The sequence below is a fragment of the Oreochromis niloticus genome, linkage group LG3 (genome assembly GCF_001858045.2).
Source record: "Oreochromis niloticus isolate F11D_XX linkage group LG3, O_niloticus_UMD_NMBU, whole genome shotgun sequence".
NCBI classification, from domain to species: Eukaryota; Metazoa; Chordata; class Actinopteri; order Cichliformes; family Cichlidae; genus Oreochromis; species Oreochromis niloticus.
The window spans coordinates 52,120,723-52,140,903 of record NC_031967.2 but is presented as its reverse complement, the minus strand read 5'-3'; the positions used below and the strand labels follow the sequence as shown (position 1 = coordinate 52,140,903).

The 20,181-nt window shown below is 39.0% G+C and overlaps 2 protein-coding genes and 1 long non-coding RNA gene across 4 annotated transcripts; 2 read left to right on the top strand and 1 right to left on the bottom strand.

The window, feature by feature from the left end:
- The first annotated feature begins 1,683 nt into the window (after positions 1-1,683).
- Positions 1,684-12,750, top strand: LOC112846444 (uncharacterized). The gene is made up of 2 exons (XR_003219404.1): positions 1,684-1,849; positions 9,014-12,750. It is a non-coding gene; the product is annotated as an uncharacterized LOC112846444 (long non-coding RNA).
- On the top strand, positions 1,819-6,055 carry LOC100697900 (ceramide-1-phosphate transfer protein). Its single transcript, XM_005459121.4, has 6 exons — positions 1,819-1,952; positions 3,079-3,143; positions 3,700-3,881; positions 4,655-4,811; positions 5,037-5,233; positions 5,325-6,055. Exons 1-6 carry the CDS (start codon positions 1,862-1,864, stop codon positions 5,551-5,553), a joined length of 921 nt encoding a protein of 306 aa, XP_005459178.1. The 5' UTR covers positions 1,819-1,861; the 3' UTR covers positions 5,554-6,055.
- LOC106098952 (zinc finger protein 436) lies at positions 12,492-18,222 on the bottom strand. Of its 2 annotated transcripts, none has more exons than XM_013277167.3 (7): positions 17,874-18,222; positions 16,775-16,855; positions 15,843-15,984; positions 15,256-15,371; positions 14,762-14,988; positions 14,437-14,543; positions 12,492-14,130 (listed from the first exon to the last, which is right to left on the bottom strand). In XM_013277167.3, the coding sequence occupies exons 1-7, from the start codon at positions 18,124-18,126 to the stop codon at positions 12,861-12,863; spliced, it is 2,196 nt and encodes a 731-aa protein (XP_013132621.1). In that variant the 5' UTR covers positions 18,127-18,222; the 3' UTR covers positions 12,492-12,860. The 2 variants fall into 2 exon arrangements, with proteins under 2 accessions (XP_013132621.1, XP_013132622.1); XM_013277168.3 differs by having other exon boundaries at positions 12,492-14,127.
- Positions 18,223-20,181: the final 1,959 nt, after the last annotated feature.

Below are 20,181 nucleotides of genomic sequence, written 5' to 3'. Positions count from 1 at the left end.
CAGCCTGTGGACTCATTCCTGTCTGATGAACGTGAGATGGAAATCTAAAAGATGTGACATTTGAACACAAAAATAAAACCTGCACACTGGATTTAGGCCCCAATCGCACAGGCTTAGAGATCAGGGCTTGCGAGGGCAAATTGTTTACAATCGACCCCTGAGAAGTTGTGGCTCAGTGTTTGTGGACTCAGTCATTTGGAGATTTTTGCTTTGAACCTAACCGATAATTGTTTGCAAAAACGCCCAGCCGAATTTTTAAACTGTTTAAACTATAAAAAATAGGCATTTATTGACGACATTAGCATTTTTTTGACCATATCTAAAATTCATGGTTTTCAACAATTCATGCGTGCTCTAGGAACATAACCCTCGCGAATTCTGGGGTCTACTGTATTTGCTAAGTGATTCCTGGAGGTTGAGACCTGTTGCTAAAGTTCCATTTGCTGAGGCTTACAGATCAGTTGGCGAATCACTTCCAAAATAGAGAAAAGTTTATATTTCCTGACCTATTGGTGACTGGTTACCAGTAGTTACAAGGGGAGACTGGTTGCAAAGAGGTGTACAGTGCTGCACTGAAACCCTCATTCTTGTTGGTTTGGTTGCCCATAGTTTGTGTGGAAAATGCAAACTACGGGCAAACAGCTGTTCTGTATTCTGAGCTCTAGTGAAGTTAGAAAAAGTGAAATGGAAACTGGAAATAGAGGACTCCAAAAGTAAAAGTTATGCCTCTGCATTTGTCTCTGATTCTGGTTTGGAAAGTTTCCTACAACTCGGTGAGTTGTTAGCGAGTGTTTCGGGACAAGCTGGCATCTTCCATACAATATTCAGGTGACCATGGCAAACTGCTAGCAGCCAAAGCAATCTCAAGATGGTTTTCGCCAGCCAGGAGGGGAACACCCATCTTGGAAGGTGGTCACCAACTGGTGACTAGGCCTTTGTAATTGGCCCCTTATTCATTTGACCTCCCCAGTGTGACACGTCCAAAATCGGAGACAGGTTAAAGTCATGTGACAGCAAAACCTTAATATGTGCTTCCTTTTCAGCTGCTGTACAACACTCATGACATACAGTATAGAATAGTAATACGTTGTAGTGGATGTTGTGGGTGATGGCAGCTCGCTGCCTGCAGTTCAATTAACAGCCACGTGGGTCATTCATAATAATGGCTTTTTGTAGATTAAATGTGCTCTATAAGGGCCACATTATACCCACCACACTGGTTGCTTTGGGCACGAACACCACCATATCCATTTGTACCTGCCATACAGCACTGTTGTACCAAGGGCAAGAACGGTGAGTATAATCGCCGTAAAAGACATTGAGAACCACCAGGTGTTGCACCAGGAACACAGACATTCCCCCTTCCTTCAGCTCTTCCTGTCTGCATCAATGGACATCATATTTTGCCAAAAGGAGACATCCAGCTTCCTCTGTAGCTTTCAAGATACACAGTCTGAAGCACAAATATTAGCTGGTCAGCGTTGATGTTTGTTTTGTTACAAAAAGATCCAATCAGTGTATAAAAACTGTCTCTGTCTGATCAGTGCAGGTTTCATGAGTTTCAGTCAGCAAAGCTGTGGGGATGACGTGTGGTTAAGATAAAACGGGCTCAGATAAGCTGCTACACAAAGAAGGTCAGGAGCAAAGGTTGTCCCGTGTGTTTACACCTGTGGGAGTGAGCAACCTTTGACCCCGGCCAAAGAGAGAGACTGATAGAGAGAGCATGGTATGAAGTAACGGTAGATGATGTGTGCGTGTTTTAATTTGAGTGAGAAAACAGTGAGGAGCCCAGGCAAATCTGTGTGGTTTGGCTGAGTGTGTGTGTGTGTGTGTGTGTGTGTGTGTGTGTGTTTTGGTCACCATGGTTTTCCTCAGACGGACGCTGCTGCTTCGTTACCTGCTGCTGTCGGCCATGTTGGCTCTGCTCCTCTTCGTCAGCTCTTTCTGGCTGCGTGAGTTTCCATTGTCACTCTTGGTTCCAACTCTCAGTTATTTTCTACCATAGATTGTAACAGAGTATATTTGCTCATGTAGTTTTAAGACACTTAAAGATGATCTATTCTGCTTATTCTGTCATATATAGATAAATAACTAGATACAGATATACAAAAGACCATACATTTTATATGGTAAAAGTTTCAAATATTGAGTTAAAAGTATATAAATTCAACCTCGGGACGCTAAAATTCACTCCTAGTCTCTTTTTTTTTTTAAGTTTACAAAGCACTGGGTGCTTCCCCTCAAGAGGTTTCCAGAAGTTGGCCAATCAGGTGAAGGTGAGCTTTTAGGGAGGCTCAAGATAGTTTGTGTTTGGTTTTGTTTGGTTTTGGGGGGTTTTTTTGTATCATTTGCATTACCAAGCAAGCTAAGGTTAGTCAGCGAAGTGCTACATCTGGTATCAAATAATATCAGGTAAGCTAATGTTTGTTGATATCAGCCAGAATCACTGATCTGATAAACACCTGCTTGGCTAACTTTTTATAGGAAAAAAATCCTCTTCACATAAAAAAAAAGTAAATAATCACATTAGGGAGGCTTCATAAAGTATTTTTTAGCATCAATGTTAGCAAGTGAGTTAAGGTTAGCCAGCTAACTGCTATGTTATGATAACACATTCTACAGGTAAGCTGTAAGCTAAGTAAGTGTGGACTTGGGGAGACAGGAGCTAAATCAGCTGCCCCTCAGCAGGCTTCCAGAACTTGGCAAGTCAAAAGAAAGTGAGCTCATCGTGTAAGTCGGGCTGTATAAAAGCCCAGTATAAATCACAGAGCTACTCTAAGAGTCCCAAAATTTAAAAAAAAAACATTTAACAATAACGCACTTTAGATTTTTAGAGTTTGGAAGTACTGCAGTAGCTACTTTTATATTTTTATTATACATTCATAACCATATGATGAACCCAAAAATCAAAACTACATTACCAGAAATTGTAAAGTTAATAATGTACAACTGAACAGCTATTCTTTTTAACCAACTTTATTACCAAATCCTATCATTTAATATATTAACTCTACAATTATTATAAGTCACAGCTGATCAGATTTGCATCTTATTTGTCTAACCAGAGGTTTGTTTCAGCCCAGGGTGGAGCCCGGGAGTGTGGCAGCCCCTGGCAGCCATGTTTGAGTTTTTACCACCAGAAGGTAAGATTAATCCCACTTATATACATGTAAATCCCACAATAAATAAAAACCTGTTATGTTCACACAAAATCTAAACCTTTAAAAAGCTCTTCTGAGTGATCCAATCAAATTTTTCTTAGAGGACTTTTGTTTTGTGTTTCCAGAACACCTGTATAAATACGAATGTCTGTTTTTTCAAGACCTACCTGGTGAAATAAAGCTAACAATGACTTACTGCACTATCATGAAGTACAAACTGGTACTGCTGGAAAGTACAGCCTGCCATAGGAGAGTTTTGATTAATATCTCTTCAACAAAACGTTTGGACATAAAATTAGTGAATACTTCACCTAAGGTTAATAGTTTTAGTTAAACTAGAAAGGTTTAGAATGTTATTTAATAATATACATAATAATATATTTTTTAATTAAATTATTAAAACTAAGGACATGCGAAAGCCAATGCAAAGTCTATCATGAAGAGACTAGAAATGAAGAAGAGAAACAAAGAGAAACTAACATGATCATGATAACAGTAAAATTCATGTTGTTCAATAAAAAAAGTTTCTCTCTTTTAGCCGGCGCCTCCGTGGGCCCCTGAGCAGTGGGTGGAGCCAGATGGAGCCCTATCCCTCATAAAGGAGTGCCCCGGCCAGTCATTTCAGGCTTCGCATCTGCTGCTGTACCTGAAATCCAGCCTGGCAAACGACGATGACATCCTGCTGGAGCCATACCTGAAGAGCTGGGACCAGCTGCTGAAGTACACAAACAGCCCGACAGTATTATTACTCTTATTCTTTGACTTTGCATGATTCACAGTTGAAAAAATTATCCTTTTTATTTTACTTTAGGCCTTGGTGGAGCCCTTTAGTACAGAAGCGTAGAGCTGCCACCGAAGCAAAATAAAAATAGAGCTATATCACAATATAACGTGAAAAGTTTATTGCAGGTGTGGCTTCTAGGCTCACACGTGATCATTTAAGGAAATCCCACACTTTATGACATCAACAACATCGCAAGGTACAGAAAACAAGTTTTTAGAGCAGTTTGAGCTTTTGGCTCACACTAACTACTCTTGCTGATGTCATCATTTAAAACGTTGGCCATGCTTCATGTGAGCATCCACCATTGTGGCAGTATCTATCCATCCATCTATCTGATTTTATGCTAATAAATGTAACATTTCTGGGTTTAAAAATAAATCAGACGAAACATGTTAGCTTTAACTCAACACATGTGTTTTCTATGGGCAAGCCCAGTGTGGGCGCATTAGACAAGTGTTGAGTTGTCTTACCCACACAGCCCCAGAGTTTACCCACAGCTACCCAATGTGGTCCCACAGGGGCATGTTTGCTAGGTGTGTGCTCTTGATTGACTAATTTAACATAAAACTAAGGTCCAAAATTAAAAATGGCGATGCAGGGACAAACAAAAAGTTAAAAAAAACCCAAACAACTAAAATCTGTGAAAGCTGATTCTCACAGCACTCGTGTTATCTTCACAGAAGGGTCTCATCAGTGTTTTCACCCTCAGGTTCATGGAGTCGCTTGGGCCGATGGTGAGTTTCTTCTCTCAGAAGGTGCAAGAAAAGGTTGTGCTGATTCGAGAGCTGTCACTCAGACACAATGCAGAGGCTAATGGGAAACCAGCTGGACTACAAACCCCAGAAGCATTTGGATTGAAAGCAGGGGTGAGTTTGAGGATTATTGTGTAAAAAGTTTTCATCTAACACAAACCATGTTGTAGTATACCTGCCCAAAAAAAAGTGAATTTTCTTTTTGTTGTTTTTTTTACATTTTGGTTTATTGTTGATGTTTTTAAATGGTAACAAAGACATTCCTGAAGAAACAGTGAGGTCAAAGTTCACAAAATCCCACTGTGACACTGTCATTTTTGGATTTTTTTTTCTCTGGAGGCGTATCATTCCGTTAGATCCATGATGGAGGCGGAGCTGAAAGCGGATATGGTTAACTTCTCGTACCGCACAGACTCAGGCTGCAGGACGCTGCTCCGGCTGCACCGTTCCCTCCTCTGGCTGAAGCTCATGTTGGAGGGTTTGGCTGAAGGACCGGATGAAAACGGACAATACAAAACACCGGGAGAGCTGAGCAGGTAACATCACCAGCCTGTTTTTACGTATCCAGACTCAAACTCTTATGTTTAGAGTGAACATTGACTAACATACATACCATTATCCGTTCAGGGATGCCTACAAGGTGGCGCTGGCCCCACACCACCCCTGGGTGCTTCGGCAGGCGGCAGAATTTGTCTTCCTCGCGCTTCCCGAGAGACAGTACTTTCTGCAGCTGGTGTGTGTGCAGAACCAGCAGGAGGCCACGCCCATCCTGCGCATCATCATCCACGCCCTGACGCTGGTGCACACACGAACTCAGCAGCTTCTGGCCGAGCGAGACATGCTGGATCTGCCCTGACCAACCAACTCAGTCTCACGGCAGTTTGTGAGACAGTAACAATATTTAATCTTAATCTTATCTAATCCTATTTTTTCATTACAAGAATTTTCTCATTTTTCTGAGTGAAAAGTGTAAAGAGTGGAAATAACTTTGAGACTAGTACTTGTACTACTACTACTATAAGGTTTAGCCATTGTAGATCTACTGGGTTAGGTTTGAGCATGATGGATTAGGTTTAAATGAAGATCATGGATTGTCTTAAAACACAACGGAGCTGTGGATGTGAACAGTCAAACTAAGAAAAAACTGGAAACATCAGGAACAAATCCAAACTTTCACCTCACAAAGTCAGAGAGGATTCTTTGGACTATTCTGACTCTGGACATGTTTGGGATTTTTCACACTTTTGTTTATTTGGAACATAAAATTCTGTCATGGAATTCTGTCATTTTCCCATCCTTTTTGCAAACATCAGGAACAGAGGTTTGTATGAACAAATAAAAAAAGGTTATTCAGTGAAGAGGAGGAGCACGAAGACGGCAATTATATCTAAAGAAAGAACTCAGAATTTCAAAGTTTCATTAGAGTTATTGTTGACAGTAATTTACACAAATCTAATAAAGCTTTCCATGACTGGTAAAAGGTTCGCGTTCCAGGGTCAAGGCTTTTTAACAGACTGATGAAGCTGCAATGGTTCATGTTTAACATTCATTCAAAAGGTCACAAAAAACTGCAGATAACTGTGGGCCTGAAGTTTACAAATAACCCAAAAATGTTTTGTTTGGAGGATTTTTTGTTAGTGCTGTAACTGAAAAACTTTTATTCATTACAAGCATTAACAGAAAGCTATTTGAAAGCCAGCATTTTCACCTTGACTGATTGATTATCAGTACTTAACTGCTTTTCATTGCTACCACTAAGGTGATAGCAAGATGGCATTTCATAATAAAATATGCAAGTTGGTCAGTCTTACGAACAGAAGTTCTCAACAGTCACTTTTTAAAAATGAAAAATAGACTAAAAACTAAATAAAACTGGTAAAATGCTGAATTAAATCAAGCATTTGTCCCTGGACTTCAGTAAGTGAAAGCTGTAAGTCACAAAAGGATCTGAGAATCACGTGTTTTGGCACAGAAATTGTCATAAAAAGAAAAAACACTTTTTTCCATTAAAAAAAAAGAAATACAAAGTTCTCAGATGTAAAAAACTGCAACTATAAGTACATTATGTGTAAAACTGATCAAAAAGAAGTTGTCAGTGTCGTTTAGGTTGTGGATGGACTGGAGACATCATTTTTTTTTCCACCTAATGGCTCTTCATGTTCATTTTTGGGAAGATTACTTTTTCAAATGTATTCCACTACAGATTACAGAATACATGCCCCAAAATGTTTTTTGTAACGTATTCTGTTAAGCTACTCAGTGAGAGCAATGTATTCTGAATACTTTGGAATACTTAATATATTAGAATGCTTTTTACAACTACATGAATGTACTATTGCTGTGTGATTTATTACTATTACTGAAGGTTAGTCGCCATACCAATACCAACTAGATTTTTAAATCTTAATATAAAATGAGGAACAGTAGGGTGAACATCAGGTAATGCTGCACTTTTTGCAGTGAGCTCATATAGAAAACTATTTCTGTATCAGTAATACGTTTTCTTTTTGTCTGTTAATAATAATGTGGAACTGCACATTATTATTTGCAGCTAGCAGGTTGTTAATGCTATCCATCAAGTCTAAAAACAGCATGTTAATGCGTGGAGATCCTAAAGGCTGCTTCAAGAATGATCAGATTATTTTAATAATATTTTGAATATTTGTTCAATTCAAATTAGTTCAAATTATCTTTTTTTTCTTAAAGAAATCTACTACATCATGTATAATTTTTTTTTATGTCATGTGTAATTTCCACTGCAAATATTAATCACAGTTAAATTAAGAGGGATGGCAGTAAAAACCCCGGAGCTGTGATGTCATCACGTACACTGCCGATCCAATTGAAGAACGATCGCGCTGCATTCTCAGGAAGTCTGGACTCCCGTTTGAATTTACGAAGTCCGGACAAGCAAAAACGCAACTACGGACTCGCAAACATGAATATTTAGAAACGGCCAAACAGTCTGCAGTCTATGAACTAACCCCAGCTAACGATGGTACCTCTGTGGCGAGTAGCCTTCATTAGCATAAAAATAATACTCTCTGTATTTACCAAGAGAGTGCAGCGAGAGGATTGTGTGTACAGATTTTTGCGAGTGACCTTCTTGCATGTGCATTTCAAGTTCCTTTCTAAAGGTGCAAAATATGTGTTATGTAAGAATATTTATGTTGGGCGGAACTTAAAGATCGGGTGTAACACTTCACAAAGTTACTTTGTGTTGTTGGCGTTCACATGTAGACTCTAAAGTAAAAATATGTGTCCTCATTAGGAAAGTGTTGGTATGTGGGTCTATAGCCTGCAGGTTTATATTGTTAACTATAGACTAACGAGAAAGTAATGTAACGAGTATTGTAGCAAATTACACTCACCAGTGAGTAATTAAATAATGATGAGTAGAGTGTAATACGTTAAATTAAAAAAAAAAAGAACCCCAACACTGTTTAAATCAAGCATGCAAACTGATTTTCTAACGTCTGCAACTTGCAGTTCACTGTTAAATATGCAGATATTAAACATCAAAAAAAGGGTGCTTGTTATTGCTGCGTGGAAGAAGCATCATCCACTCAAAGATGAGGAACAAACATGGAGAATACCAGCATGACAATCACAAAGAGAAATGGCTGCAGAACAGAGAGAGCAGAGCAGAGGGATGACAACATGGACTATCCTGAAAATAAACAACCCTTGTGTGGACGTCAGTCTGGTTAATGCATTTATGTTGATAAGCTTTTAAAACACATGAAAAAGCATTCAGTTCAGTTTTATTTATAAAGCTCCAAATCAAAGTGCTTTTATTACACTCATATGACACGGTGATCATTTCAGGACCATGGACAGCGCATGAGTGTTTGACTGTGATCTTGTGTGCTGTGATCCAACACGTGACTGCTTTTATTGGTAGAGCTCATTGACTGTAGAAAACAACGGTAGAGCTACACAAACCACAAACCTAAACGAAATCCAGCAGCACCACCAGTCCTAGGGAACTAAGAGAATTTTCTGTCAGTCAGATATTTCTGGTTCTTATTTGAAGTCAAGTGGCTTTTATTGTCCTTTCAACCATGTACAGTACAGAGTGAAACGATACACGTTCCTCTGAGACCCTGGTGCTACATATGACATGTAACAGACAATCAACACAGGACTACATAAAGTCCAATGTGCAGAAATTGCAAAAAAAACAAGACAAGACAGTGCAATGGAAATGTGCAAAATACTGAGTGTTGTGAAAAAAGTAACTTGGTGTCTGAAGGTCTGCATGTGTGTGTGTGTGTGATACTGCAGATAAGTGTTTGGTAGTGACATGTATGAAGGTGTGTGTGTGTGTGTGTGTGTCAGTCCAGTCACTGAGTGTTCACGAGTCTGAAGGCCTGGGGGAAGAAACTGTTTCGCAGTCTGGCAGTGAGGGCCGAATGCTCCGGTGCCTCTTGCCAGAAGGCTGCAGGGTGAAGGGTGTGTGTGAGGGGTGTGTGGGGTCTTCCACACTGCTGGTGGCTTTGCAGATGGAGCGGGTGATGTAAGTGTCTGTTATGGAGGGAAGAGAGGCAAGGTTTGATCCCTCGAAGTGATTTATGGGAGTTTTTTAAATATAAGAACACTGCAGAACGCAGAATCAAAACACCATTGTACAGTTTAGAGTCCTACTTATTCCCGCTACTTGACATCAAGATTTCATTCTACTTTCAGTTTGCGCTAGGTCTTCCACATCGCTGCAGACATCACAGAGTCAGTCCTCCGCTCCCTCACTCGCACACAAAACCCCTGAGGTACTTGAACTCTTCAACTTGAGGCAGCAACTCTGAGTCTTATCTTTCTCTTGCTTAATACCATGGCCTCTGTATTCAAGGTACGAATTTTAATTGCAACCACTTCACAAGAACCCTGAGAGCCAAAGAAAATAAAAGCGATCATCCAGTGTCTTTTTTTTTTTATTTGTATGACTGATGTCTGTAACTAATGTGATATTTTAGGCTATTTGTGCTAAAAACAATAGCAGTACAATGTAGTTTTGTATACATATAATTGCAGGGTTAAAGGTTTAAAACAAGCTTAGAAATGAAGTATTGGTCCGTTTTTATACAAACTGTGTAAAATGACACAGAATACGACATAAATGCCCCCAAAATTATTCTTTTTCAGCTCCTAACTTTAGAGAAGCTTCTGGATTTCTAAGTTTTATAAACCTGGATTGTTGTTTCTGTTTGGAGATGTTCTTTTGTTTCTTTAAGTTAACTCTTTTGCTGACCTCTCCGCTCCTGCTTTATCTCTGGTTAATTATGTTTTTGTTGCATACGCAAGTGTTTTTATTTTTTATTTAATGTTTTTCGGGGTTTTTTGGTTTGTTTGTTTTCGGTCTGCAGAGAAACAAAGTTCATTCTTTTTTTCCCCTAGTTTATTATTGCAGGTTGGAAGTTTCTGCTGCCATCTGCAGACTTTCAGTGGCAGTACCAGTTTTTCTGCTTCCAAAAATAAAATAAAATAAAATAAAATTAAAGAGTGTATGTAGAGGAGATGTGTCAGGATTTACGAGGTGAATCAAGTTCTGACTCATTTTAATTGCCACTAAACCATTTTTATTTTCTACAATAATGAACACAACAAAACACACCTTCAAGCTTTGACGCATCCAATACAATAATTAAACAAAATTAACACAATTCGGTGGGATGAATATATTATTTAAATGTATGATCATAATAATATGTGACCAGACTAGAATGACCAATAACACTTCAACATGAATCATGACTGAAACATTACTTTCAGCACTATATGAGCTGCCTGGTTATTCTGGCCTCTCTGGAAGGACTGAGGCTGTTACCGTCCTGGAGGTTTGTGTACGCCAGAGAGATTTCCTTCCTCATGTCTTCGATGCTTGTGCCAAAAACTGATGTCCAGTGTTTCTGTGTGCTTTTTATGTGTAAAGCCTTTAATTATATTGGTAGGTAGACTTCAGTGAACAGGATTTACAAAAGGGTTATATTAAAAATTTCAAAATGACCCTTTATTAAGGTATCTTAATGACTCTTTATGACTCTCCACTTAAAATATCTTTATAAAAACTATTGTTATATTTGTTGCACTGCTGCTCTCTTGGCCACTTCACTCATAAAAAAGCCATTTTTTTTGTCAAAGAAATGACAAATAACAAAATAAATGAAAGATATATAAAAGTCACTTTGCCAATAAACTGACTGGAGCTTCTCCCTTGTGACAGGAATGTTGTTTGTGACTCAAGATGATTTGATATCATTAATGAGAATTACATTAAACATATATTTCAAACATTATAGGTCAACAAATTATTTTTAGCAGTTTAAATACAGGCAATCACTTTTTGGCACAACACCCAGGACAAACCTTTGTCTTTTTCCTGTTCTTTCATGTCTTCATACAAGTTGCTGGTGTTGTCACAGTAGAGAGTTTCCTCCCAGCACGCTTACAGCTGTTAAGCAGCTCTACATGTCGCTCCTCTTCCTCACTCACTGCAGGCTGCATGACTCTGCTCAGTGAAGCTGAGTCACGTAACCAGACAACTAACCATAGCAGAGCAGGCAGGAGGGGGCGGAGCAATGTGTGCCTGCATGAGAGGAGTTGTGTTTACACAGACATGTCTACTTTCTGATGAAATGGAAGCAACTTACTGAACTTATAGGACAGAAACAAAGTAAAGCACTGATGCTGTCACACTATTAACAATCAGATGACAATACCAGCTTTGGGATCGATACCACTGATATTTTTTTTGCCGATCCACCCACCCCCCATCTCTCAGACGGATTTTCAACTATTTTTTTCTGACATCTCAGAACAAATAAGTACTTTATAGCAAATATTTTATATTTTCCCCATGACAGCAGGCCGGTTTTATTAGATTAGCCAATAGTTTTAGTGGTAAGGAACATCTACAGTCAAACTGTAGCTCACAAACATAAATGATTTTGAGACTTGTCGTGGTTGAAAGCACCTCCACTTACTGCCCCAGTAGATACAACCACTGCAACAGTTAATGCTGTTAGGGCTGCTGTTAGGGCTGCTGTGGTGACAGACACTTTATGAATACTGAGGAGTTCTGGGTGACAGCAGATATTTTTTTATTTTTTTTAAGCTTTTTACTGGTTTACGTTATTCCGACTGCCCACTTTTACGGTTGTATGCTGATCTAAAGTGTGTGCTAATGTACAGTTGAGCCCTGAAATTAATGGGAGGTTACGGTCCAAGAGCACCCGTAAATTTTGAAAAACCTTGAATTTTGGATGTGGTGAAACAAAATTGCCTATAAATTATTTTTATGGTTTAAACCCTGAATATATCTCTGGGGATGCAGGATTTTAGGAAGAACAAAATGAAAAACACTCGAGATAGCTACACCTATGATGTGGGAACGCTGGACTGCATCTGCTGGAGATGCAATTAGGAGAGATGAATAACGCTCTGGGACTGGCTACTTTCAAACCCCCGTCTCTGAGTACATTGCCATTTCAACACTCCAAGCTGCATTTTCCTCTAAAGCAACTGCGGAGAATATTTGTGGTTTCTAAGAAGAAATCTGGGAACATCTGTTTACAATGGTTGTTGGCTTGATATTAGCTCACTTTTAAAACAATTTGATTAATACAAAGTTCACCCTGAAACACAATTAGGAAACAAGATTAAAACTCAACGCAACTTTAAAAAAGTAGCCAAAGACTTTTAAGATGGCCAAAATCATACTAAACTAATTTTAAGATTTCTGATTATCAGTATTAATGTGTTAAAAGAGAAAAGAAACAAACCAAGAATTCAAATAGGTAGGTTTTTCCCCCTTTTTATTTAAAGCAGACTGGTTTACACGACTAACATTTTACTGTACCAAATTCTTTTCAGAACTTTGTGATTTTTTAATTTTTATTTTATAAGTAGGTCGGTAACTTGGGTCTTGATGCCCAAACAAATAACAATTTAGTAGAACTGTTGATCACCAGACTACATGTTTGCTGTAAGTTACAAAAGGATCTAAGAACCACGTGTTTTAGCACAAAAATATAATAAAAAGAAGAAAAATCCACAACACTTTTTCCAATTTTAAAAAATGAAATAAAAAAGTTCTCAGATGTAAAAAACCAAACTGCAACTGTAAGTATATTATGATCAAAAAGAAGTTGTTGTTTTCAGTGCCGTTTAGGTTGTGGATGGACTGGGGACAGAGTTTTCCTCCACCTGGTGGCTCTTCATGTGCGTTTTCAGACAGTGGCTCTGGGTGAAGGCTTTTTCGCAGATGGTGCACTGGTACGGTCTCTCTCCGTTGTGGGTCCTCATGTGGACCGTCAGGTGTTCCTGGCGAGAGCACGCCTTCCCACAGATCGCACACACAAACCGTTTGATGCCCAAGTGGCTCCTGATGTGGTTGGTCAGGTGAGTCTTGCGTTTGAAGAAACGGCCGCACTCGGAACAGCCGTACGGCGCCTCGCCAGTGTGCACTCGCATGTGAACCTTGAGTTCGCCGTTGGACACGAAGCCTTTGCTGCACACGCCGCAGACGTGCGGCCTCTCGCTGCTGTGCGTCTTCATGTGAGTCATCAGGCTGCAGTTTGACAGGAAGGATTTGCAGCAGACGTGGCAGAGGAAAGGTCGCTCCCTGGCCATGTGGATCTTCTCGTGGGACTTCAAGTTGCCGGAAAGTTTGAAACGCTTCCCGCAGATTTGGCAGCCATACGGCCGCTCTCCAGAGTGAGTGAACTTGTGGCGGGTCAAAGATCGAAGGTCGCACACAGACTTTCCACAGATATTGCAGACGTATCTGTCTTTGCTGGTGTGTATCTTGCTGTGAGCTTGGAGCTGCGCCTTCAAACCAAAGGATTTTGGACAAATGTCACATTTGTGTGGTTTCTCTTCCACGTGGACCCAATGGTGAGCATTCAGACCAGACATGTAAGCAAAGGTTTTGCTGCAAATCTTACATTTGAATGGCCTGTCTCCTGTGTGCAGAGAGACGTGGCTGTTAAGACCGACGATGGTGAAGAAAGACTTTCCACAATATGAGCAGTCGTGAGTTTTCTGGTGAATTCTGATATGCCTCTTCAACTCATCCACAGATTCAAACTGCTCTCCACAAACTCCACAACCACCCTGCGGCTCCTCCAGGTGACTCCAGGTGTGTTTGATCAAGCTGCCCAGGTTCAAGTACCACACTCCACACACTTTACAGGCTATTTTACTCTTCTCTATCTCTTTCATGTCACTTTTGCGCACTTGTTTCTTCATCTTTTTTGTCACCTGGCGCTCAGAAACAGGTTTAAAGTTTTTACCTACAGCCAAGGCCTTGTGTTCATCTTTGCTGTCCACTTCTCTCTCACGGGCCTCTTCATCTGTTTGCAGGTCTTGCTTTTGTGACGTTGAGCTGCTGGCCAAAATGTCCACACTGGGACTGTCTGTATGCTGAACAGGGCTGCTGTGGAACAAAAAGGTTAAAGTTAAGTTTTAAGTACTGAGCATCTGTACATATATGCCATAGGTTTCGTCGACTTGCAATAACTAAAAACAGCAAACTCATCCATTAGAGGACTTGAACCACAGAATTGTGGGTTTGGTATTTGTTAGATCAGAATTTTTTCCCCCAATAATTTTTAAATTTCATGTTTTTCATTGAATTATCACAATCCAGCCTCTAGATTTACATCAACATTCTAGAGTCTTGTGTTTGATATCATCGGTCAATCAAGAGCATACAAATTCTTATACCCGTTTTTATTTTTACCTTGACTGGAGTTCGGCTTCGTTGTTTTTTGTTACGTCGGCATCGCTGGATGGACAGTCATCATTTGTTGGTGAAGGAGGAAACTCTTTCTCTTCCTCCTCACTAGTCTGCAAGAGTTCATTTCCAAATTATTATCACTACTTGTGTTAACTGAGAGTAAAATAGCTAAAATGTCTTTAACATTTTTGTAAAATCTTAAAGTGTACATTTAAATCACATCATGATTGTTACATTTTAAATCTGCTATTGTGGTATAAAGAGGCAAAATTATCAAAATCGTACCAATGTCAGAGGCAAAAGCAGCACAAACAGGTACAGCGTCTACCTTGAGGCGGATGTAAAGGGCAGAGTTTCCAGTAAACCTGTGGATCTCCTCTGGAGTCACAGTCTTCACTTTTAGGGGCTGGAGCCTCCGGCTTCTGTCCGTTGTGAACAAGTCAAAAGGTTCATCATCTGCCAGCTGAGGAAAGGTGGACTTCAACAAGTCCAGGAAGTCAGCTTCCTGTAGACCAAGAGGGCACTTCAGGTCCTGTGCTGGGAACTTCTTGAATACTGGAACAGAAGAGATTTATCATAAGATCAATAGTCCTTGGGCAGTTAGTAAAACCAAACCTTGCCCTAGTATTCATTAGTTCAAGTGATTAGTTGGCCAGTCTTTGACTATTTCTTATGATAAATCATGTAAATAAATATTTTTGTAAGCATTGGAAAATGCTTCGATTTAGGAACAAAGAAAAAAATGGTATTAATAGCACGACTAACACTGTACCACATAACAGACAAATACAAAACCTTAATGATTAACATTTCATTTCATACCCGTCTTAGAGAGCACATTGGTGTGAGAGTCCTCCAGGATACGGACTCTGAGATCTATATGGTTCTTTGTGTCACTGATGCGAGGTCTGCCGGGCTTCTTCCTGACAGTCGGAATTCTGGGCAAAAATGCAGGAACTAAGTCAGTGCCATAAAACAGCGGTCCCCAACCCCCGGGCCTCGGACCGGTATCGGTCCGTTAGTCGTTTGGTACCGGGCCGCGAGAGTTGAGGCTCAGGTGTGAAATGTATGGTTTTCAGGGTTTTTATCGGTTTTCAGTGTTATTCTGTTATCGTTTTTATCGTTAACTCGGTTTTCCTGGGTCCTTTCACGTGTGTTATGAATAAATCTTCTTTTTTTCGGTACCGGTACTAGTTTTATTTTGTTGTATTTATCCACTACACCTTAAAGGCCGGTCCGTGAAAATATTGTCGGGCATAAACCGGTCCGTGGCGCAAAAGGTTGGGGACCGCTGCCATAAAAGACTATATTAAAGCAAATGCAAATAAACTTGGGGACCGTCCACATATTGTTGGCCATATCACAAACCTCTACAGTGTGTTGTTTCTTAAAATGGTGTTGTTTCTAACCTTGATGGTATTTTATAATCTGGGTCCTTTAGATCTTCTCGTTTTTGTCGGGAACTTGTTGGTTGCACCAACTCCTGCTCCTCTTCATCATCATCAATGTCGTCATACCAAAGCAGGCCCAGGCTCTCAGTTTCCTCCACACCTGGATACATTAGAAGTCACTTTTTGTTATGGTTTTAATTTTGATCATATGATGATAAAGACACAGTACGTGTGGTTCAGTCAGTTTGCTTTAGTAATAATTTGGCCACTGGAAACCAGTAACTTAATTGAACTCGCCTGGCGCACATTATATAAGCACTGCACTCACTTTCACGCCCTCTTTTCACTCCCACATGGGGCGGCAGCTGAGATGAATTTGATTTGTAGTTCTGAGTTTAAATCTTTATTTTACATTAATGTCTTAAATTCATTAACTTAAATGACTTGTTTTTGCTTTCAGAGTTTAGCAGTCCATGTGTGTCTTCCTTTAAGTTACCACTGATTACAGTGAAGTAAACCAAGATATACGGCAACTAATTGATAGCAATTTTCTTTGCATTCTGACTGGATGAGGCCATGGTGACAAAAATGTAACTTTGAACCTCCTTATTGACACACAGTAGGAGGCAAATTGTTTCTAAACAGTCAGGCTGACTTTTGACTGACTGCTGGTGACAAATTGGTGATGGTTTGCAAATAACTCGAGGCTAATTTATAAACATGTACAGACTGCCAACATGTTGCAATCAATCTTAATCAGTCTGTGCTAAGCGCAACTCATCTGGTTGCCAACTGGTTGTATTCTGGATATATACCTATATATGGGGTTACCTATGTTATGGGGTGCCAAGCACCTGTGTCATTTTGCAATATTCTTTATAAAAGCTTTGAACTACCCCCCGACCCCCCCCAAAAGAAAAACAATTAATGGTAAGACTGTTCAGACATACCTGTCTGTTGCTTGTGCTGTTGCTCCTCTCTGTCCTCAGGCACGACTTCCACCTCATGCCTCTCCACATCAGGCTGTAGGACTTTGTGTTTTTTGGTCAAAATGAAAGAACATTTGATCAACATATCAGCTTTTGTGTGACTGTGGTGTTTGACTGCAGCTCTGAAGACGCTCCTTCCTGTTGATCACTGTTTTTATTCTGTAAACCACTAAGAAAACATTAACTGTAGATTCCAACAAAACAAAACAAAACAGAGAATGACAATCTGGGATAAGAATTAGACCAGATTCTCATGCTCTCAAGGATAACTACATTATGCTCAGTGGGATATCCTGGGAGAAGAAGGGCGTGGTTATAGGTTATATGGCCTGTTGCCACATGCTTTTAAGAGTCTGTATAACAGCAGTGAGAGCATGGATAATACAAAGCAATAAGTCAGATGGCACGCTCAAGAGGAGTTTAGTTGGGTGGTCTCAGATGTTTTCTGTTGGCGACCTCCATCTCACTGGAGCAGTCTTAAGCAGCAGAAATTCAACTTAGTCCCTCAAAATCTGAGGTCATGGCACAAAAAAAAAAAATGGAATAACCACTCCAGGCTGAAGGTTCTACCTCAAGCAGAGGCTTTATACACCTCAAGGTCTAGTTCATGAATGAGCGGAGAAGGGAGAGATTCATAGATGGATGTGTCAGGAAAATAGGTAGTACATATATGTATTTGATTTAAAAAAAAACAAAAAAAACAAAAAAACAAACAAACAAACAAAAAAAAAAAACACACACATAGAGGGAAAAAAAACAAAAAGAAAAAAATCCCAGTGTCAACCAGAAGTATATCCTTTTATGAATAACACAAAACATATTTGAATCATCTGCTCTTCTCTACACTTAAGTTGACAGAGATGCATGCCGAATTGCAAATAACGCTAATATTATTTTCCCTCCATTAACACTTTATTGTAATTAGACATCTGTATGTTTGACAGCTTGTAAACGTAAAATTAGCGATTTTTAAACGAAGTTCGGCAAATTCTAAATTTACAATTAAGCTTTTTGTGGCTGCGAGCAGCGACATTATCTCTCGTTTTATTTTTCCGCTCACCTCTTTTCTCCAGAGAGACGTTAGGCTGCAGGAGCTCCAGCAGTCTCCTCTGACGGCCGATCTCTCGCCTGAAGCCCGCAGCCTCCTCCTCGTAGTCGGCTACAGTCCTCTCCACCACCGCTAAGATCTCCCGGGCGGCTGTGCTCATTTTCTCGGTGACGATTCCTCTCAGTATGTCGCTCTTGGACATGTTACCGACGCTGTCGACCGGTTCGGAGCCGCCGCTGTTGCCGCTCTTCATCCAGTAAAACATGTTTGTTTGTTTTCTCAGCTGTGTTTTGACGCAGAACACATCCACACACTACAGCGCAGGGTGCGTTTCCGGCGGATTCTGGTGCAACTACAAATTGTGTCCGGAAAAGATAATCAGGCGTTATTTAGTGCCCCTGCTGGTGTGACTTTTACTAGCTAACCCCAGTAAGACTGATGTCTGCTGTACATTTAAGATGCTGGTGAAACTCATGGCATTATAGTAAAGTAAGTGATAAACATTTTTAATGTAGCACCTTTAAGGATAAACATCATAACAAAAATGGTTAAATGTTAAAACAAAAAGTTACCCAAAAGCAAGCTAAAAAAAAAAGAAAAAAAGATTAATTTTTAGCTGCTCTTAAAACTCTAAAAAGAAATCACCAAATTCATAGATCTCAGGCTTCAAAAGCTCTATCTCCTCTTTTAGCCCTCAGCATTCAGCATTGGATGATGCACAGTCTGCAGTGACCTCGGGGACCTTTAGATTAGATTAGATTAGATCAGATGAAACTTTATTAATCCCTCGGGTGGATTCCTCCAGGATATTCAGTTTCCAGTAGCACAGCACCGACAGAAGTTGCATGTTACAGATACAATAAAGGGGAATGAGAGTAAGGATATATGCATAAGTATACCATATATACACACATATATAAATACAGAATATATAATATGGATAAATAGGAATACCAGTGGATTGCACATTTGAGTGAATTTATTGCACAGTGATTATTGCACAGTAGAATATAAGAAAATACAATTTTATACCTATTAAACTTATATTTTTGTCATTTTTCATAGAAATTGAAGCAAATATGTGTTTTTGTGACAGGGTGATAGTAACAAAGTGACTACAGATATGATTTAAAATTGGTGCTTTGTGACATCTACACATAAGAAAAATTACAAGAAAGTCTGGCTGCTCGAAAGCAAAATCACAGGTGACATTCCAGTTTGACAAAAATGGACTATTGTCATTTCTGTTATTTGGTTACTTCAACTTATTCCCCTTTTATTAAAATGGTTACATTCAGGTATTTAGCTTAAAATCATAAGGAAAAAACTATAAAATTTAAAAAAAAAAATCAAATCTACTAATAAAATGTTGTCTGTTAATATTCTGACTTTAATTCAATAATGCCTCTAGATTAATTCTTATTGTTATACATATATACATTACTAAGTATAAAAAATAATTAATACACACATTAAAATTTCATAGTTTAGTACTATTAACAGCCAATGGTTTAGACTAAATTGACTATATTAAAAGTAATAACAAATAAACAAATTAACAACATATTTGTCATTATTTTTATGTTCTCCATTAAACAGTTAAAAATTATTTCAATAATTCAATAAAATGAAAAGTTAACACTATATAACATAAGCTAATATATAACACAAAAATACTCTTAGGTATTTTCTAATTTTAATTTTATAAATTGCATTTTATATTTCAATTTAAAAATATTAATAACTTTATTTAAACTAAATTTCACATTTTAAGGTATTTTGAAAGTATAATTATAAAAGGTGTTTAATGTAAATAATTTTTCAAAATTTTGAAAATTAGGTATAGTGTAAGTTGTACTTTTAAATTCACATTGACATATAAATCTAGGATTTAATACAAGAAACTTCTATTTAATTAGAAAGTATAGAGAGGAATTAAGAGTAAACAGGGAGGTCATTTTATTTCATAAAATCTCTGAAAACTGTCTTTTTTTTTCTGGCCTTTTTCAGCTTTATTTGATAGACTCAGTGAAGAAAGGACAGTAAAGTAGGGGAAGACTTGCGGGAAGGGGCAGCGGGTCAGACTCAAACCCCGGCGGGCCGCTCTCAGCTGTATGGCATGTGGTCGCCCGCTCAACGCACTGATCTAAATTTGGCTTCTTATGAAGTTACTTTCCACCCTAACCCCCCAACACAATCTTTTGATTGATTCTGCACAGGTGGGATTACTGCAGTAAACTCAAACACTGTCACAATATTGATCCAACTAGAATATTTTCCAATAAAATGTTTAATAGAAGAAAAATCAATAATTGTGCAC